The sequence below is a fragment of the Rhodamnia argentea genome, chromosome 2, assembly GCF_020921035.1.
Source record: "Rhodamnia argentea isolate NSW1041297 chromosome 2, ASM2092103v1, whole genome shotgun sequence".
Lineage (NCBI taxonomy): Eukaryota > Viridiplantae > Streptophyta > Magnoliopsida > Myrtales > Myrtaceae > Rhodamnia > Rhodamnia argentea.
Window position 1 is genome coordinate 21157298 of NC_063151.1, and position 17763 is coordinate 21175060.

General features: G+C 37.7%; 2 protein-coding genes across 2 annotated transcripts; both read left to right on the forward strand.

The window, feature by feature from the left end:
• The first annotated feature begins 4732 nt into the window (after positions 1-4732).
• Positions 4733-7107, forward strand: LOC125313662 (MDIS1-interacting receptor like kinase 2-like). Its single transcript, XM_048273474.1, has 2 exons — positions 4733-5522; positions 5667-7107. Exons 1-2 carry the CDS (start codon positions 4759-4761, stop codon positions 7105-7107), a joined length of 2205 nt encoding a protein of 734 aa, XP_048129431.1. The 5' UTR covers positions 4733-4758.
• On the forward strand, positions 6993-8590 carry LOC125313929 (MDIS1-interacting receptor like kinase 2-like). Its single transcript, XM_048275194.1, has 2 exons — positions 6993-7718; positions 8060-8590. Exons 1-2 carry the CDS (start codon positions 7163-7165, stop codon positions 8443-8445), a joined length of 942 nt encoding a protein of 313 aa, XP_048131151.1. The 5' UTR covers positions 6993-7162; the 3' UTR covers positions 8446-8590.
• Positions 8591-17763: the final 9173 nt, after the last annotated feature.

Sequence of the window (17763 nt, forward strand, 5' to 3'; positions counted from 1 at the left end):
TTTTTTTAAAAGTTATTTTCCAAAAAAAAAATGATAATGTTTTATTGTGTTTAGCTAAACTATAAAATAGAAACTTGATTTTTCTCTATGGACTCCTTTTAATATTTTTTCTTGTTTTTTCTTTTCATGTTTTATTAATTAAAAAATTCAATTTTTTAATTATTTATCTTCATCTTTTTTCTCTTTTCTTTCTTCTTTTTCATTTTTTTCCTTTTGGTTTCCGCCAATGCTCGCCATGGTGATGGCAAATAGCGTGTTTGCATTTTTTGTTCAACTTTGAGGAAATGCAATTGCATTTGGAAAGTAGCATTCTCAAAATGAAAATAGATGTTTTTATTCTTCTAACTTTGACCCTGCTCAAGTTTCATAATTCTGGAAATGTCCTCGAAATCCCTAATTTCTCGGCCAAGGCCTCGGCTACCTGCGAGTGGCTGGCTAGCCACTGACAAGCAGCCGGCAAGCCAAATTAGCTGCCGGCCAACCTCGCCCGAGGTGCTAGCGGCCAACTTGGTTCCTTAGTGACTGAGTACAAATAATTGAAGATTTTTTTTTTAAATGCGTATATTAACAAAAGTTTTTTACAAAGTACCAAACGTCATTTAGGTCAAAATTGCCTCCGAATGTATTTCTAAAATGTACTCTACTAAACACTGTTTGCATTTCGAAGAATCCCTTAGGTCAAAGATCTACGCTTGGTTGACACAGTCAATGGCGAGTGTTCACGTGAAAAAAAAAAATGTTCAAACAGGACACATGCATAAGTCCATCTTTAGTTCGAGCCACTGAATCTCACCGAAGCCCCCTTCCCCTCTCTGCTACAAGCCACGAAAGCTCCCCTGTTTCTGTCTGCTCTTGTGCTTCTGTTCCTTCAAAAATTCCTGACATGGGTGTCGAAAGCTCCATAAGTTCCAAGCTTTTGTTTCGTCATGTCACTAGCATCTTGACGATTGTTTCTTTGGAAGACTGGGTTCCATATGTGAGCTTGAAGGATGGATTCTGGAAGGACACTAAACTATCAACCAATCGAAGTTTTCAAATTGAGTGTGATGTTAAGCCACTGCTCAGACTGCAACCTTTTGGGAAGTACCTTGTCGATTATGATAATCGACCTACGGAAATTGTTTATGATATGATCGGGTAAGATTTACGGTCGTGCCAAATTTGTGTTTTTTTTTTTATGATGGCTTCTATATTTATGATATGAAAATGGGAATAGCTCGAAGACAACCCAAAAAAAAAAAGGATTTTTTTTGCATTTGTTGATTTTCATGCTTTTGTGGCAACGAGTGCATAGTCAATAATGCCGATTGGGATTGTACTCCAGCAAGCAATATCAAGTCCTTGCTCTGAAGAAGACTAAGAAGTCTTTGCAAATAGAGCGCCCCACATGTCAGATGAACGGTGTACAAGTCGCGATGACGTGGGGTCACGATTTCTAGATCATGTGTATCGCTTTGCTGATGACCGTCGGTTCATCAGTCCACGTCAAAGTCGTCTAATGACGGTAGTCTGAAAGAATGAAGCTTTGCTAGGGTAACAAAAGCAAAGGAAAATTTGGACATTGAAATGGATAAATGTTGCAACAATCATTTTAATAGCATAAATGTTGGGGGGATGGAGGAGAAAATCCACGTGAGTAATTTGGCCATTTTCTTATTTCGTTACTCTTGCCGGCGGTGCTACTATAATCTTTTTCGCTAACTATTGATACATTGGCGCTATGGATAACTCGGTCCAAGCCGTTCGGCATCCTGCGGCTTAAGTACACCCCAAGTGCCATAAGTTATGTACGGCGCTCATTTTAGTGTCAAAACTTTCAAATCGATCACTTTAGTGCTAAGTTTTTGTAACTCCGATCACTTCAGTGCCAAAACTTTCAAAACGATCACTTAAGTGCCAACTTTTTTTAAAAACGATCATTTAAGTGCCAATGTTTTTAAAAAAACGATCACTTTAGTGACAAATTCACCGAGCCACGTCATCTCAAATATTAATAAAAAATAGCACGTGTCGAATTTTCGGCAAGCCACGTTAGCTCTGGCACTAAAGTGATCGTTTTAAAAAGAAGTTGGCACTTAAGTGATCGAGGTTACAAAAACTTAACACTAAAGTGATCGATTTGGAAGTTTTGACACTAAAGTGAGCGCCGTACACAACTTATGGCACTTGTGGTGTACTTAAGCCGCATCCTGCTCATATGCGATGGAACTTGTGACCTCGCGGAAGAAAAATGACCTGTTCAACCACCTTGATGGTCTGTCAAGAAGAAGACTCCAAAGTAGCAAAGATGGTAAAATCTTTTTTTTTTTTTTTGGTCTAAAGCAAAGATGGTAAAATCTATTGAATGCTACAAAATTACTCGTCCGTAACACATTGCCATTGCTCAGTTTTTTTGCCAACCCACTGATGATCCATTGCATGATTGATAGTAAATTGAAGAGAAGCCCCTTATCATCCGATGTATTAAACTTGTGGGTCTCACGGTGAGCCTCGACGTCCGGATTTTGATCCGGATTGGCTGTCCTACGAATTTACCGAGCAATTTTGAACTCATCCATCATCCTTGCATGCAATAAAGCTACAGCACCATGAATTGATGAATGAAAACAAGGGATCAGAGAGACGCACAACAAACGTTGATGCCAAAAGACTCAGATGTCGGAAAAAGAAAGGGAAAATGAAAAAGTTAAACTGATCAAAACAAAACTCTCAACGCTTGTTCGAGATCATACAGGACATGCCATGGAAGTCATCCCAGTTCGAATAATCATTGTCGTGTCCATGTGGCTTTGATCTTTCTCCATGGACGGTATTGTTGGATACATTATATATTCATATTGTTCCATTTCCAAACGGTTTTAAGTCTATGAGAGAATAATTTGTCTAACACGATATTACGATAATAACCAAATCATGATTATGGATTTTTTTTTTTGTCTCATTTTATCTTTTTTCTATTTTACCATTCAAGCCATATTGTATGCGCTATGTGTCGGTGCATGTTGCTAAACTCTATTTCCTCCTCGCGCATCCTCATTTCACTCTTCCTAAACATGGGGATTGGAACCTCCACCTACCTTTTCTCAAATGAAAAGAGGAGCCACTGGGGTAATCCCCCAGTGATTACAATAATGGACTTTGAAGCTCCTTATTCTATCTCTTGCTCTTTCTATTTTGCTTTGTTTACTTACTAGTCGTTATCTGTTTGACATGGTCACATCCACATCTCGTGTTTTACACGAAGCAACGCGACTTGCATCGTGGATCTAACTCCAAAGGAAAATGGACGAGTGTCGGTCCATAATTTGGGAACTTGTGTAGTCTTTCTTCAATGCCGTGTTTCCGTGCTCCAAAATCATCATCACTTCTACTAGTGGGATGTGAACTTTTGTGTCACTTTCTCTTGCATCACATCTTTCGCTCGGAGCAACTCCCTTAACAGATTTTCGAAACAAAATTTTCAAAAAAAAATTTTCTAAGAAAATAATAATATTTTATTGTGCTTAGCTCAACTATAAATAGATCCGAAATTTTTTTTCCGTCATTTGGTATGAAAAACGAACTTCATTTTTCTCCATAGACTCCTTTTAATAATTTTTTCTTTTTTAATTTTTTTTCTTTTAGTGCCGGCCAACACCCACCATGGTGACGGCTTGTAATGGCTTCAAGCGAGCTCGAGGCTTGACCGGTCCCAGCGATCTCTAGCTCGTTCGAGGCCCGTGATCCATGAGCTCACCAAATCGGGAGAATCGTGTGTCCGTGTGTGATAGAGTAATTTGTTCTAGTGAGTCCAGGCCTCTCACTGGTGCAACCTAGCATGAAACTTGGATGACGATTGTGCAAGCAAAGCAAACAGTACACACCCCCTCCTTTCCTTTCTTTTATTTTTGGTTGGATCGGCCATGACACGGGATGGCGTTTGGATGCTTGGATCTTGCGGGTTGTGGCTTGCCGGCCTTGGACAAGCCCAAGATCATTGGGACCAGCCAAGCCTCGAGCTCGCTTCGCATCATGGCTGATCGCCGGATGGCCGGCTGTCACTAACGTTCGCAGTTGGTAGAGGAAGGAGGAACAAGAAGAAAAGGAAAAAAAAAAAAGAAAAGAAAAAGAAAGAAAGAAAAAAGTGAAAAGAAAAAAACTAAATTTCTGAATTTTTAAAATAAGTAAAAAATGAAAAGATAGCTGAAAATTAATTATAAAGAAAGGAAGTGAGAAAGAGAGGAGGAAAGAAAGATGAGAAAAATGTTTTTCTCTTCTCAAAAAGAGAAAAATATTTTCCTCACTTTTGAAGGGATTTTTTTCATGGGTGGAGAATGTCTTCCTAGACTAACTTATTTCGCGAACCAAGCACAGGAGAATTTCAGAAAAAAAAAATTCGGAGAAGTTACTTTTCGACCAAAAACACGTAGCTCAAAACACTCATAAGCATCAAGTTTTCGCTTAATGGAGCTTCATTGAGCATTTGGGAACTTGGGCAATCTTTCTTCAATGCCGTGTTTCCCTGCTCCAAAATCACCATCACTTGTACAGTTCTGCTAGTGGGATGTGAACTTTTGTGTCACTTCCTCTTGCATCACATCTTTTGCTGGCACACTTCGTTTTTTTCGTAAAAAATACGAGATTTTTAAATTTACGATAATAACAAAGAATAAAAGACTATATGGTCCATATTCTTCTATAAATACGTTGGTTATACTTGGTTCATTTCAGCACTTATGCACACCTTGAAACGAAGAAAAGCCACCCCTTTAACCTGTCATGGCCTCGTCTCAGAAACAACTCTCCATGTCGTTCCTCGCTTACGTCCTCCTCATGCTCGTGCATCAAATGCCATGTCTTGCTTCATCTCGGAGCTCTTCTCTAGCGGCCATTGTTGGTGCTAGTAACCAAACGGTAAATGAGGAAGTGGAGGCACTCCTAACTTGGAAGTCTAACCTAGACAGCCAGAGTCGCTCTACTTTGTCTTCATGGAATGGAAGCAACGCTTGTTCATGGCGCGGGATCGGTTGCGATCCTCTCGGCAGCATCACGAGCTTGAACCTTTCAGATTCTGCCATTCGTGGTACGCTTTATCATCTCAATTTCTCTCAATTGCCCAACTTGGTCACTCTAAAGCTTGCCAATAACTCGCTCTTCGGAAACATCCCTCCGGGCATTGGCAATCTTACCAAGCTTACTTATCTGAACATGCTTCAAAACAACCTTTCGGGAAACATTCCAACTCAATTCTGGTCATTAGGATCTTTGCAAATTTTGGATTTGAGTCATAATAATTTAACCGGCTCAATTCCCAATCAAATAAGTAGTTTGACCAACTTGTCCTTTCTATCCTTGTCAGATAATAAGTTTTCTGGTTTCATCCCTAAAGAAATAGGAATGCTTAAATCTCTCAATTATCTCTACCTACTAAACAACCGCATCACTGGTCCAATTCCTTCTTCCATTGGAAACATGAGCAGCTTGATGCAGTTATGGCTTGTCAATAATCAACTTGTTGGGTCCATTCCAAAGGAAATAGGAATGCTTCAATCTCTCAATTTTCTTTACCTAAAGGACAACAGCATCACCGGTCCAATTCCTTCTTCCATTGGAAACATGAGCAACTTGTCGAGCTTATGGCTTTCCGATAATCTGCTTGTTGGGTCCATTCCAAAGGAAATAGGAAGGTTGGGATCTCTCAATGAACTTGATTTATCAGTCAATGATCTCAATGGATCCATCCCCACCACTCTAGGAAATCTAAGTAGTATGGCATTTCTTTACTTCTATACCAATCAACTTTCTGGCTCCATACCCTCGGAAGTTGGAGGAATGAGATCCCTCATAAATTTCCAACTGCTAGAGAATGATTTAACAGGCCCTATCCCGTCGTCCATAGGGAATTTGACCAATCTGAATATCCTTCATCTTTACCAAAATAAGCTGTCCGGTCCTATTCCCAAAGAAATAGGAATGCTCGGGTCTCTCTCTGGTCTCGTGCTTATGGATAACAATTTCTCTGGCTTGATTCCATCCACAATAGGTAACTTAAGCAAGCTCACAAATCTGCAGCTAGCCAGCAACAATTTTGTCGGCCACTTGCCCCAAGATATTTGCACTGGTCGAGCTCTTCAAAGTTTTTCCGGGATGGATAATCACTTCACTGGTCCAATTCCGCGAGGCCTCAGAAACTGCACTAGTTTGATTAGAGTCAGGCTCGAGGACAATCAGCTCAAGGGAAATATATCGGAGGGTCTCGGCACATACCCTTACTTAGTTTATCTTGGGTTGAGCAACAATGAACTTTACGGTGAGCTACCCCCTAGACTGGGTGAGTATAGCAATTTGACAAGCCTGAACATCTCCAACAATCGAATCTCAGGTGTGATACCTTTTGAGGTTGGCAACATAACCCGATTACATAGACTTGACCTCTCTTCAAATAGCCTTGTTGGAGAAATTCCAAAAGACCTAGGAAAATTGACGTCTCTTCTAGAGCTTTCACTCTATGACAATCATCTTGTAGGCAACATCCCTCAAGAACTTGGAACATTGTCCGATCTGTCAAACATTAACATCGCCGGAAATAACCTGAGTGGCTCAATTCCCAGGCAACTTGGGGAGTGTTCGAATCTTCAGTTTTTGATTTTAAGTAGAAATGGTCTTGACAGAAGCATTCCCATCGAGATTAGCAATCTTCAATCTCTTCAAATTCTCGATCTGAGTCAAAATTTGCTTACGGGAGAAATACCTGGACAACTTGGGCTATTGCACAAATTGGAGACACTCAATCTCTCACGTAATCAGCTCTCAGGTTCCATTGCGTCGACCTTTGATGATATGGCAAGCTTGACGTCAATTGACATATCGTACAATGAGTTAGAGGGTGCCTTAGCAGACCTTCCAGCCTTTCGTAACGCTACAATTGAAGTTGTGAGAGGAAACAAAGGCTTATGTGGAGTTATTGCTGGTCTCAATCCATGTGCAACGACAAGGTCCAAAGGAAAAAACCAACAACAAAAAGCTGCTGCTGATATTGGTTCCAACTTTAGCTTGCCTACTCTCTTTGTTTCTTGTTGTGGGAGGTTTGAGTATCGTACGCCGAAGAGTAAGGAAAACAGAGGCTAGTTCGAAAGATGGAACCAATGAAAACCCGTGGGCAGTATTGAGTTTTGATGGAGGAATGGCCTACGAGAGCATTATTGAAGCTACGGAGGAGTTTGATCCCAAATATTGCATCGGTGTGGGAGGACATGGGAGTGTTTACAAGGCCCGGTTGCAAACAGGGGAGACTGTTGCTGTAAAGAAACTTAAGGAAGCAGTGGACGTCGAAATTGCTAGTCGAAAAGCATTTGAAAGGGAGATTCATGCATTGACCGAAACTCGGCACCGGAACATCGTCAAGCTCTATGGCTTTTGCTTGAGTTCTCGACATTCATTTTTGGTGTACGAGTTCTTGGAATGTGGCAGCTTGAAGGATGTATTGAACAATGAGGAGAGGATAACAACATTTGATTGGAAGAAGAGATTGAATGTCGTTAAAGGTGTGGCTTACGCTTTGTGCTACATGCACCATGAATGCTCTCCTCCTATAATTCATCGAGACGTATCGAGCAAGAACGTTTTACTGGATGCAGAATACGAAGCTCACGTCTCTGATTTTGGCACGGCTAAGGTTCTACAATCTTATTCATCCAATTGGACTTCCTTTGCAGGCACCTTTGGATATGCAGCTCCAGGTCAGTTGGTTTCTTCAAAATTTCATCCACTTCATTTTATAGACATGAAAATGCTTATACAAGATCCTCATCGTTACCTACGTTGCTTTATACGTCTAAGTACCTAACACCATATCCAAAGCTATTCACACGATCTGAAGGTTAGATGATAGATTGATTGAGATTTAGGCCCATCAATTAATAAATTGAAACTTTTCCTTGGAGAAATTAAATTTTTAAAAATTTCATTGAAATCTAAGCTATGTGTTAATTGATACTAAATTTATTCAAAATAAGTTTAGATTAATGAAGCATGGATACTGTATAAAAGCTAGAAAAAATCTGCTCTTTTCTCTATGTAGAACTCGCATACACAATGGAGGTGAACCACAAATGCGATGTTTATAGCTTCGGAGTGGTGACACTAGAAATAATCGTGGGAAGACATCCAGGCGATCTCATATCTTCTCTTGTGTCCTCATCTTCATCATCCTTGCGCCATTCAACAGCTTCTTGGCCACTGAAAGAAGTGTTAGATCAAAGAATTCCATTCCCGGAAGGTGGTGTGCTCGGGGAAGTGGCTTTCGTGACAAAGATGGCATTTTCGTGCTCAAGGTCCAAACCAGAGCATCGTCCAAGCATGCAACAAGTTTCTCGAGCGATATCGGCACATAACTCAATCGTGTTAAGCGCATCGGAGGACATCAAATTGGAAGAGGTAGTTGATCCTACATGCTTCACTTATTGAGATGTTTTGGTCTTTCTGTTGCAGCCTGTGCAGCAAGCTATCTCTTGTATTTTATTTATCTTAGTCAACTTCATTATCTATCTTTACAATGTATTATTAATTATTGCAAAGCACTTAAGATTCACTGCAATCTGCAATTTCAACCCGAAAGAGATGGACTACAGCGATCACTACAAAAAAACAAGGATTTAGCCACGAAAAATTAGCGACAAAAAAAATTCGTCACTAATTTGCGACGAAAATAGCGACGAAAACAAAATTCGTCGCTATTTGTGACTAAAATAGCGACGAAAAAATTCGTCGCTAATTAGCGACGAAAATAGCAACGAAACTATATTCGTAGTTAATTGGCGACGAAAATATATTCGTCGCTAAATTGGCGACAAAAATAGAGACTAAAACAAATTCGTCGCTAATTTGCGACGAAATTAGAGACGAACAACTTTTTCGTAGCTAAATTAGTGACGAAACAGTGATTCGTCGCTAATTTAGTGACGAAAAAGTGATTCGTCGGTAAACTAACTTCTGTAATTTAGCGATGAAAAAGTAGTTCATCGCTAAATTAGCGACGAAAATCAATTTCGTCACAAAATTCGTTGCAAAATTTGCGACGAAAGTAATTTTTGTTGCTAAATTACAGATTTTTTTTTGTCGCTAAAGTCCACTAACATCTTTTCTTCATTAATTTATACAATTAATGACAAAATTTGCAATTCTCATCGGATTAACCACGTTTACTATAAATAATTCAAGCAAATACTTGGGTAAGTGTTTTTGACATGGTTATTTTTTTTGAAGTTCAAAGAAATTGTCTTGTCACATACATAATTTAATTTTTAGAATTTTGTGGTCTTAATTAAGAGTATTAAGCATTAGATATGATATTTTTAATATTTTATAAATCTTTAATTAGTATGCGGGTACAATGTAAAAAGATGGGGCTTGAATGTATAATAAGAACTTATCCAAACGTCGAGGATTGGCCGATTACAAATCATTCTCAATTTTCGTGATGGGTTGAAACAATTTCTAGACTTTGCTCCCAATTACAAATCATTCTCAATTACATTATCGTTATTGATCCTAATTACAAATCATTCTCTATTTCCAATTATCTTGATCGATTTATATGTTGCTGTATAATAAGATAGTGCTTGTACTTATTTCTATTTCTATGCTGATGATCAGCGGCGATACATTTTATGAAGCTTTAGATTGTGACATCTACTTTTGATGCATTCAAGAGGCTGATGCTTCTTGTTTTGTTCTAGGTGAGATGGAGCATGAATAATCTGTTAGTGAATGAGATCTTTTTCCGAGGCAAGGATGAGGTCTTTTTCCGACAAAGATTGTTCCGTCACTAATTTAGCGAATTCTTTTGAATTCTATAGGATAGAATTCGTTGCTAATTTTAATAAGCTTCAAATTGTTTCCATTTTTCATTGCTCATTTAGTGACAAAATTTCCAATAGGTTAGAATTCCAAATTCAAATTACTTTGAATTCTATTTTTTTTCAAAAATAAGAATAGAAAGAAAATATTTAATCATAAATAGAATAAATAAAAATTCAATAAATTAAGAAATTGAAAATATATGAAAATAGAATATGAATAAAAATAAAAAAAGAAAATATTCAAATTAGCGACGAAAAAAAGGGTTCATCGCTAAATTAGCGACGAAAGAAAAATTCGTAGATAATAGAATATGAATAAAAATAAAAAAGAATAGCGACAAATAAACTCTTTCGAAACTATTTCGTCGCTAAATTAGCGACGAAAAAAAGGGTTCGCCGCTAAATTAGCGACAAAACAATTATTCGTCGCTAATTTAGCGACGAAACAATTATTCGTCGCTAATTGAGTATGAATAAAAATAAAAAAGAAAATATTCAAATTAACAACGAATTAGTTTTTTCATCGCTAAATTACCGACGAAAGAGTGATTCGTCGCTAATATAATATGAAAAAAATGAAAAAGAAAATATTTAATTTAGCGATGAAAAAGTGCTTTGTCGCTCATTTAGAGACGGAAAGTTTATTCGTCGCTAATGGAATATAAATAAAAATAAAAAATAAAATACTTAATTTAGCGATGAATTCATTTTTTCGTCGCTAAATTAGCGACGAAAGAAAAATTTGTAGCTAATAGAATATGATTAAAAATAAAAAAGAATAGCGACGAATAAACTATTTCGTCGCTAAATTAGTGACGAAAGAAAAATTTGTAGCTAATAGAATATGAATAAAAATAAAAAGGAATAGCGACGACTAAACTATTTCGTCGCTAAATTAGCGACGAAAAAAAGTGTTCGTCACTAAATTAGCGACAAAACAATTATTCGTCGCCAATTTAGCGATGGAAAGTCGTGTTCGTCGCTAAATTAGCGATGAAGGAAATTATTCGTCGCTAAATTGGCGACGAAATACATATTCGTCGCTAATTGAATATAAATAAAAATAAAAAAGAAAATATTCGAAGTAGTGACGAATTCGTTCTTTCGTCGCTAATATAATAGGAAAAAAAGAAAATATTCGATTTAGCGACGAAAAATCTAGTTCGTCGCTAAATTAGCGATGAAGGAAATTATTCGTCGCTAAATTAGCGACGAAAGACATATTCATTGCTAATTGAATATGAATAAAAATAAAAAAGAAAATATTCGAATTAGCGACGAATTTGTTCTTTTGTCGCTAATATAATATGAAAAAAAAAGAAAATATTCAGTTTAGCGACGAAAAAGTTGTTCGTCGCTAATTTAGCGACGGAAAATTTATTCGTCGCTAATAGAATATGAAAAAAAATAAAAAATAAAATATTCAAATTAGCGACGAATCCATTTATTTGTCGCTAATTTAGCGACGAAAGATGTTATTCGTCGCCAAATTAGCGACGAATAGACGTTTTCGTCGCTAATTTTGTGACGGAAAATTTATTCGTCGCTAATAGAATATGAACAAAAATAAAAAAGAAAATATTCAAATTAGCGACGAATCCATTTATTTGTCGCTAATTTAGCGACGAAAGATGTTTTTCGTCGCCAAATTAGCGACGAATAGACGTTTTCGTCGCTAATTTTGCGACGAATATACGTTTTCGTCGCTAATTAGCGATGAATTGTTAATTTCGTCGCTAATTAGCGACAAAAAGTAATTCATCGCAAAATATGTCGCTAATTAGCAACAAAAGCCACCCACCAAATCTTCCACACTTCTCATTTTCCTGACTTCTTGCTAGGTTTCTTCATTCGAAAAACCCTCTTACCCTCACCTCGCCCTCTCGTGGCCTTCGACTCGCTCTCCCGTCGCCCTATCGCTCTTCATTCACCCTCACGCCACCCTCCCTTTACCCTCGCGCCACCCTCTCGTCGCGAAAGTCGCTCCACTCGGCCAGCGACCTGCTCACCCATCCCCTCTTGTTGTTCAGCGGGCTCGATAGGACGTTGGACACGCAGATCGTTCTTGCCACTGTGAGCGTTCTGGCGGTCTCAAGGTAATGTGGCGTGGCATATCGTGGTTGGTTTTTGGAAAGCATTAGGGTTCTAATGGATTGCGTTGAAACCAATTTGATGATGATGATGATGATGATGCAGGGCGATCCTGTCCCTTGTGATTGCTGCGCTGGCAATATACACTCTTTCTTTATTTGTTGTGCTTGGTTTGTCAGGAAATTCTTCTTGACAGGATCGAATTGGACTTGAATTGCTTTGAATGATTGAAATAGTTGGTTCATTGATTTGTGGCTTCCCCCTCTAACATCTGATGTTGAAAGCACTATGGCCAACAATTTCAATTCCGTGTTTTGCACTTGCCCTGTGATTGCCCCAACATACCTTTGGCGAATGGAAGGGGAAGCAATGATCTTCTTTTTGCTATTTGGTGCTTGGTTATACCTATGTAAGCCCGAGGTTTTAGGGGTTGAATATGTCAGGAAGCTACGAATAAGCTTTAGTTTGTTGAGCTGCAGAGGGAAAAGGGTTGAAATGATTTATGTTCACTGATATGTGCAGGTGGCACAAAATGTGTTTTCTGCAAGAGTGGAAAGATGAAGCAGGAAACAAACTTGGTTGACTGCAAAGTGTGCAAGGGAGCAGGTATCATTATAACTAAAGAATTCTTAGCCAAGATCATATGTGTGTCTGAGCATGTTGCTCGAGCTGATTCACATCTTTTATACGGTTGTTTGTCGCGTGTCCATATCTGTTGCGGGAATCGATTCCAATTTGCAGCTAGAACAAGCTCTTCGCAACCCTTTGCTCTCTATTCTTCTCCTCTACAAGCTAGAACAAGCTCTTCAGCTTGCCCTCTCGCTCGGCTCGCTTCAGCTCGGCTCAGCATCAGTTCATGGTAATAGTTTCATGTTTTTTGGGGATTCTTGTTCTTTTGGTCGATTTTTTTTTTAACTTGGTAATTTTGAGGTGTTACTCTGCTTTAGTATTGAGAAATTGGATAAATCGTGATGTTCCCTGTGAATAGAATCTGTATTGGCTGAATTTATTGGTTCTTTGCATCAAATTATCCAGGAATTCTTAGAGATTTAGACTAGAAGTGACATTTATGTGTAGCTGCTTCTCTTCATCAAATTGCAGTAGTCTCATTTAAGGAGCAGTGTTCCGTTCTCATTTGCTCCTAGTCTGATATGGTTTACTGCTAATTTGCGGCAAACTGATTGGTGGTTGCCCTAGTTGGAACTAATACTCAGTAGTTTCCCAATAGATCATGGTCATCCGACAATACCTATTCCTCCTCCCCCTCTAAAACCAAGGGATCAAAATCCTTCACTTTGATAACTGTTCATCTTTTTGTTGTACATTTACATGTAACTTGTGCCCAAGGTTTACGTTTGTGGAGAAACAATTCGTCAGCAGTAAATGATGAGCTACACAAGGGCTATCAGAAAGGGAACCCAGAAAGGCAAATTAATGAGATAGTTGAAGCTCTGGCATAGCCTTTATTTCTCCATATGCTGATTTATCCATATGTACACCAATTCTAACAACATTTTTTTCTCTCACAGGGCATGATTTCCTTAATACAAATTCCAATAACTTCAATGTGAGCATATGGTATAACTCGACCTATAAGAATGATACAAGAAATGTTCCTATATCGTTGGTGCGTGTTGCACGATCTATGAATCTGGTAACTCCTATATCTTCCTTTTGTATTCTTAATCATTTTCCTATATGTCAGCTTATATATTGTTCAGACAAACTAGGTGCAAGGAATAATCTCGGATAAACAAAATAAAGAGCCGTTTATTGTCTATATGACTACTAGATATACGATTGTTCATCACTCTGGTTCGAAGTTTGCTTCCCTTCATGATGCAACCTTAATAATCTGGTGTTTTTTTTTTTTCCTTTTGTCCATAAATCCTACTATTAGACCCTCATGTTAGTCCCAATGTCCATTGATATGTCAAACTTCAATTTTTAAGGGTGATTTGGCTCAAAGATATCTCGTTTTTCTATTTTGTGTTATTTGTGTCTGTCAGTTTATATGCCCCTGCTTATTTTCTTTCCATGTTCACCTTCAGATTTATTGACTGGGCACATGAAGTTCTCTCTTCCAGTGAAGATGATGTCATGGCCCCGAAGTTGTTTCTTCAGAAGATCTGGTGTTGCTTGCTAGAGATAGCATTGTTGCAGTACTTAAGAATCTATGTTAAGTGAATGGTAGATGAATGGTATTTTGTTTCTTTAGAAAACTCTCTCTTCCAGTGAATGGTAGATGAATGTATTTTGTTTGTATATTATTATAATATTTAAATCTTGCTTTATCAATGTGAAATACAAATTCTAGAAATTAATTTTTTTTTTAAGTGTATATAAAATTGAAAATTAAAAAAAATTATTTTATTATACGATCACAAATTATAAAAGTTCTTTGCAAAATTCGTCCCATGCTTGGTTGTCGCAAAATGCATGGCTGAACAAATTTCGTCGCAAAGTTCGTCGCCAAATTTACCCCTGAACAACGTTTGTAGCAACAAAAATTTTCGTCGCAAATCGTCGAAATTCGTTCGTCGCAAATTAGCGACGAAAGTATTAGTCACAAAGTAGCGACGAAACGTGTTTATCGCTAATTTGCGATGGAAAAAATTCGTCACAAAGTTCGTCGCAAATTAGTGACGAACTTTAATTTTTCGTCGCTAAATTTTGCGATGAAGAATTGGCAACGAACTTTTTTCCGTCGCTAATTTTCGTCGCTAATTTGCTACAGAATATATTTCTTCGCAAAATTCGTCGCTAAATTAGCGACGACAAACGTTTTTCGTCGCTAATTTGCCACGCACGTATTCCGTCGCAAAATGTGTCGCTAATTTGTGACGAACAATTTTGTCGCTAATTTGCGACGGATATTTGTTCGTCGCTAATTGGCGACGAATTGTAAACTTTTCGTCACTAAATTTTGCGACGCCGTATTAGCCACGAATTTTTTTTCGTCGCAATTTTCGTCGCAAAATCAATTAGCGACGAATTTTGCCAAAATTTTCGTCGCAAATTTCGTGACTAAAACCTTGTTTTTTTGTAGTGGATGACTTCCAATCCTTGAGAATGACCTAAAAGATAACAAGATGTTGATATTTCTTATAGCTATCACATTTACTTGTTACCATTCTTCGTTATTGGTGGCTTGTCTTGTAGAATCGCAAATACTGACAGTAGAGAAGGTGATACGCTCAAAAGGTGCTATAGCTCCAAACGTCAAGGAGTTATCTACAAATTGTGGACCTCACTAGAGAAGGATCTAAAATAGGACCCCTTTTTTTTTTCTGGAATTTCATCAAGCAAAACTTGACTTCATGGTTCCAATTTTGTTCCATAAGTAAGTCTCGGTTGTACTTGGTCCATTTCAACCCATATGCGCATATGCGTTGTTCCCCAGTGTTACTCCTCCCTTATCTCCTCGTCATGAGAAGTGCCTTGTCTTGCTTCATCTCGAATCTCTTCTCTACTGGCTCTTGCTGGTGCTAGTAACCAAACCAGAAACGAGGAAGTGGAGGCACTCCTAAAAAATGGTTGTCTAAGCCAGGCAGCGGGAGTCGCTATACTTTGTCTTCGTGGAATGGAAGCAGCCCTTGTTCGTGGCACGGAATCGGTTGTGATCCTTTCGACGACAAGGATAGTGTAAAACGAGCAATTCTTGTTATGATTAGAAGGCTACATCAATACCCATTATGACAAAATATTTTCTCGAATTGCACATAAAAATAATATTAACAAACCGATAAAGAACTTGCATAACACGATAGACCATATTTAACAAAATATAATGCTCGTAAATAGTTGAACAATGTGGGAATATCTATTATAGCATGGTATTTTATATTCAAACAATAGATAGAAAATTGTGTTAAAAATGACAAAAAAAAAATTGTGTAACATGATAGCGCATTTGACAAATAATTATATGGATATGTACTAAATCTCTGCTAAAGTATCGATAAGAATGTAACCGATCATTACAATATTGGCCCTAATACGCTAAAAAAGCCCCAACTTTAGTCTTAGTCTCAATTTTACCCTAAAATTTATTGGTCTCGTAATAAAACCCAACTTTAAGTCAAGACCCAATTTTGCCCTAAAGTTTTTTTGTCCCATAAAGAAAAAACCATCAACTTTAGGTGTGGTTCCAATTTTTCCTTGTCCCATGAAAAATCATCAAGTTTACTTGAGTCCCAAATCATCCCTCACTAACCCTCTATTCAAAATTGTCCTTAGGGGATCTTACGTGGCATTTCCACGTCATTGTTCTAGTTTTTCCCAAATTACAGATTCAATAAGATATCATTTGGAGATGAATTTCCATATCAATCTAAACATGGTACTCTTGGTTTTGAAATTTATGTAAAAATTAGAGCAATTAAAGTTGGTTTTCTTCAATTTCTCTTACTCATAAGAGAATCTTCCGTCCATCTCGTTTGGGGATCTTAAAAATTGCACTTGTTCTTCAACTCTCGAACTCAAGAATATTCCATATCTCGTTGTCGAAAAGCTCTCGCTCTTGGCACTCGGCTAGGGATGCTTGAACAGCTCGTGCTAAAGGTTTGCATCTCTTAGTTGTTGTTTCGCCGGAAATATCCGCGACGAAATATCTTTCATCGAAAAGCATATAAATTTCAAATTTATTGTTTAAACGGGTCTTTGTGACAATTCCAAATAGGAAATAAAGTAAATGGCGAAAAATAAACGGGACAATCAAGTCAAAATGCGATAAGCATAGATGCAAGTAAGATAAATTTTGCAGAGCAAAAGGTAAGTGATTTTGATTGATGATTGATTGATCTTTTGCAAAGAGTTGTCTCCAACTAGAGCTGTTAGAGAAGGACAATTGAGGTTGAGGAAGGCGCTCTATGCTTAAAAAAGAGTTAACGCAAAGTATAGAGATAAAGTAGATCTAAAGATCTTAGAAACTGACTGCCTGTCGTGTTGCCAATGGATCTTGGGCTGGGAAGAAGCACCATGGCTCCCAAGAGATGTGGTGGATGATTGCAAACATCTGCTGGACCAACTTAAAGAAGTCTCATTAGCCTACTGCCCGAGAAATGCCAGTCATGCTCCGGACTGGGTTGCGCGAGCCCAACGCACAAAATCTCTCAGCCCGAATTAGATATCTAAACCACCTCTTCAGTTGTTGACTATGTTATGTTTAGATTTTGATTTTCATTGTATTAGATTTCTTACTATGGATATAAGTACCGTTTTTTTTTTACCAAACAAAAATCAGTTGATTTTAATACATCTAGCATTGTTTTACATAGAATTCAGTATGTAATCATTTCAAAAAAATCGCAATGTTAAAGAATTATACCGGAAGAATTTCAAATATCATCACAATCATTACTAGTAAGGTAGGAAAACAGATATGGGTGAAAAAAAACTGAATAAAAATCTGATTCAAAAGTTTTCTTTTTAGTTCCTAGGAAGGATATCTGCTTATATGCGACTCGATAGTCATGTTGATGGACTAAAGGGGTGTTAACAAACCAAACAGAAGATGACTGAAGGAGCCCCATGAAAACGACGTTGTGCAATGAATATTCAACTTCCAATTATTATAAAACAACTATTAATTTGTAAGGATCCAAGACAAGCAATACTAATTAGAACAAACAACATTGTCTAGCGAAACACGGCTCTTTTTTTCTCTTCTTTTCTTTTTCTTTTCTTTGAATTGCACTTATACAAAAACTTTTTTTTCTCTTATAGGATCCGCATGCATGTGAGCTCAATATATCGGACTCTTTAATATAGATGACTCTCACATGAGATCTACGTGATCTATGGAGGTGGAGTCTCCATAGTCTTTGAATCC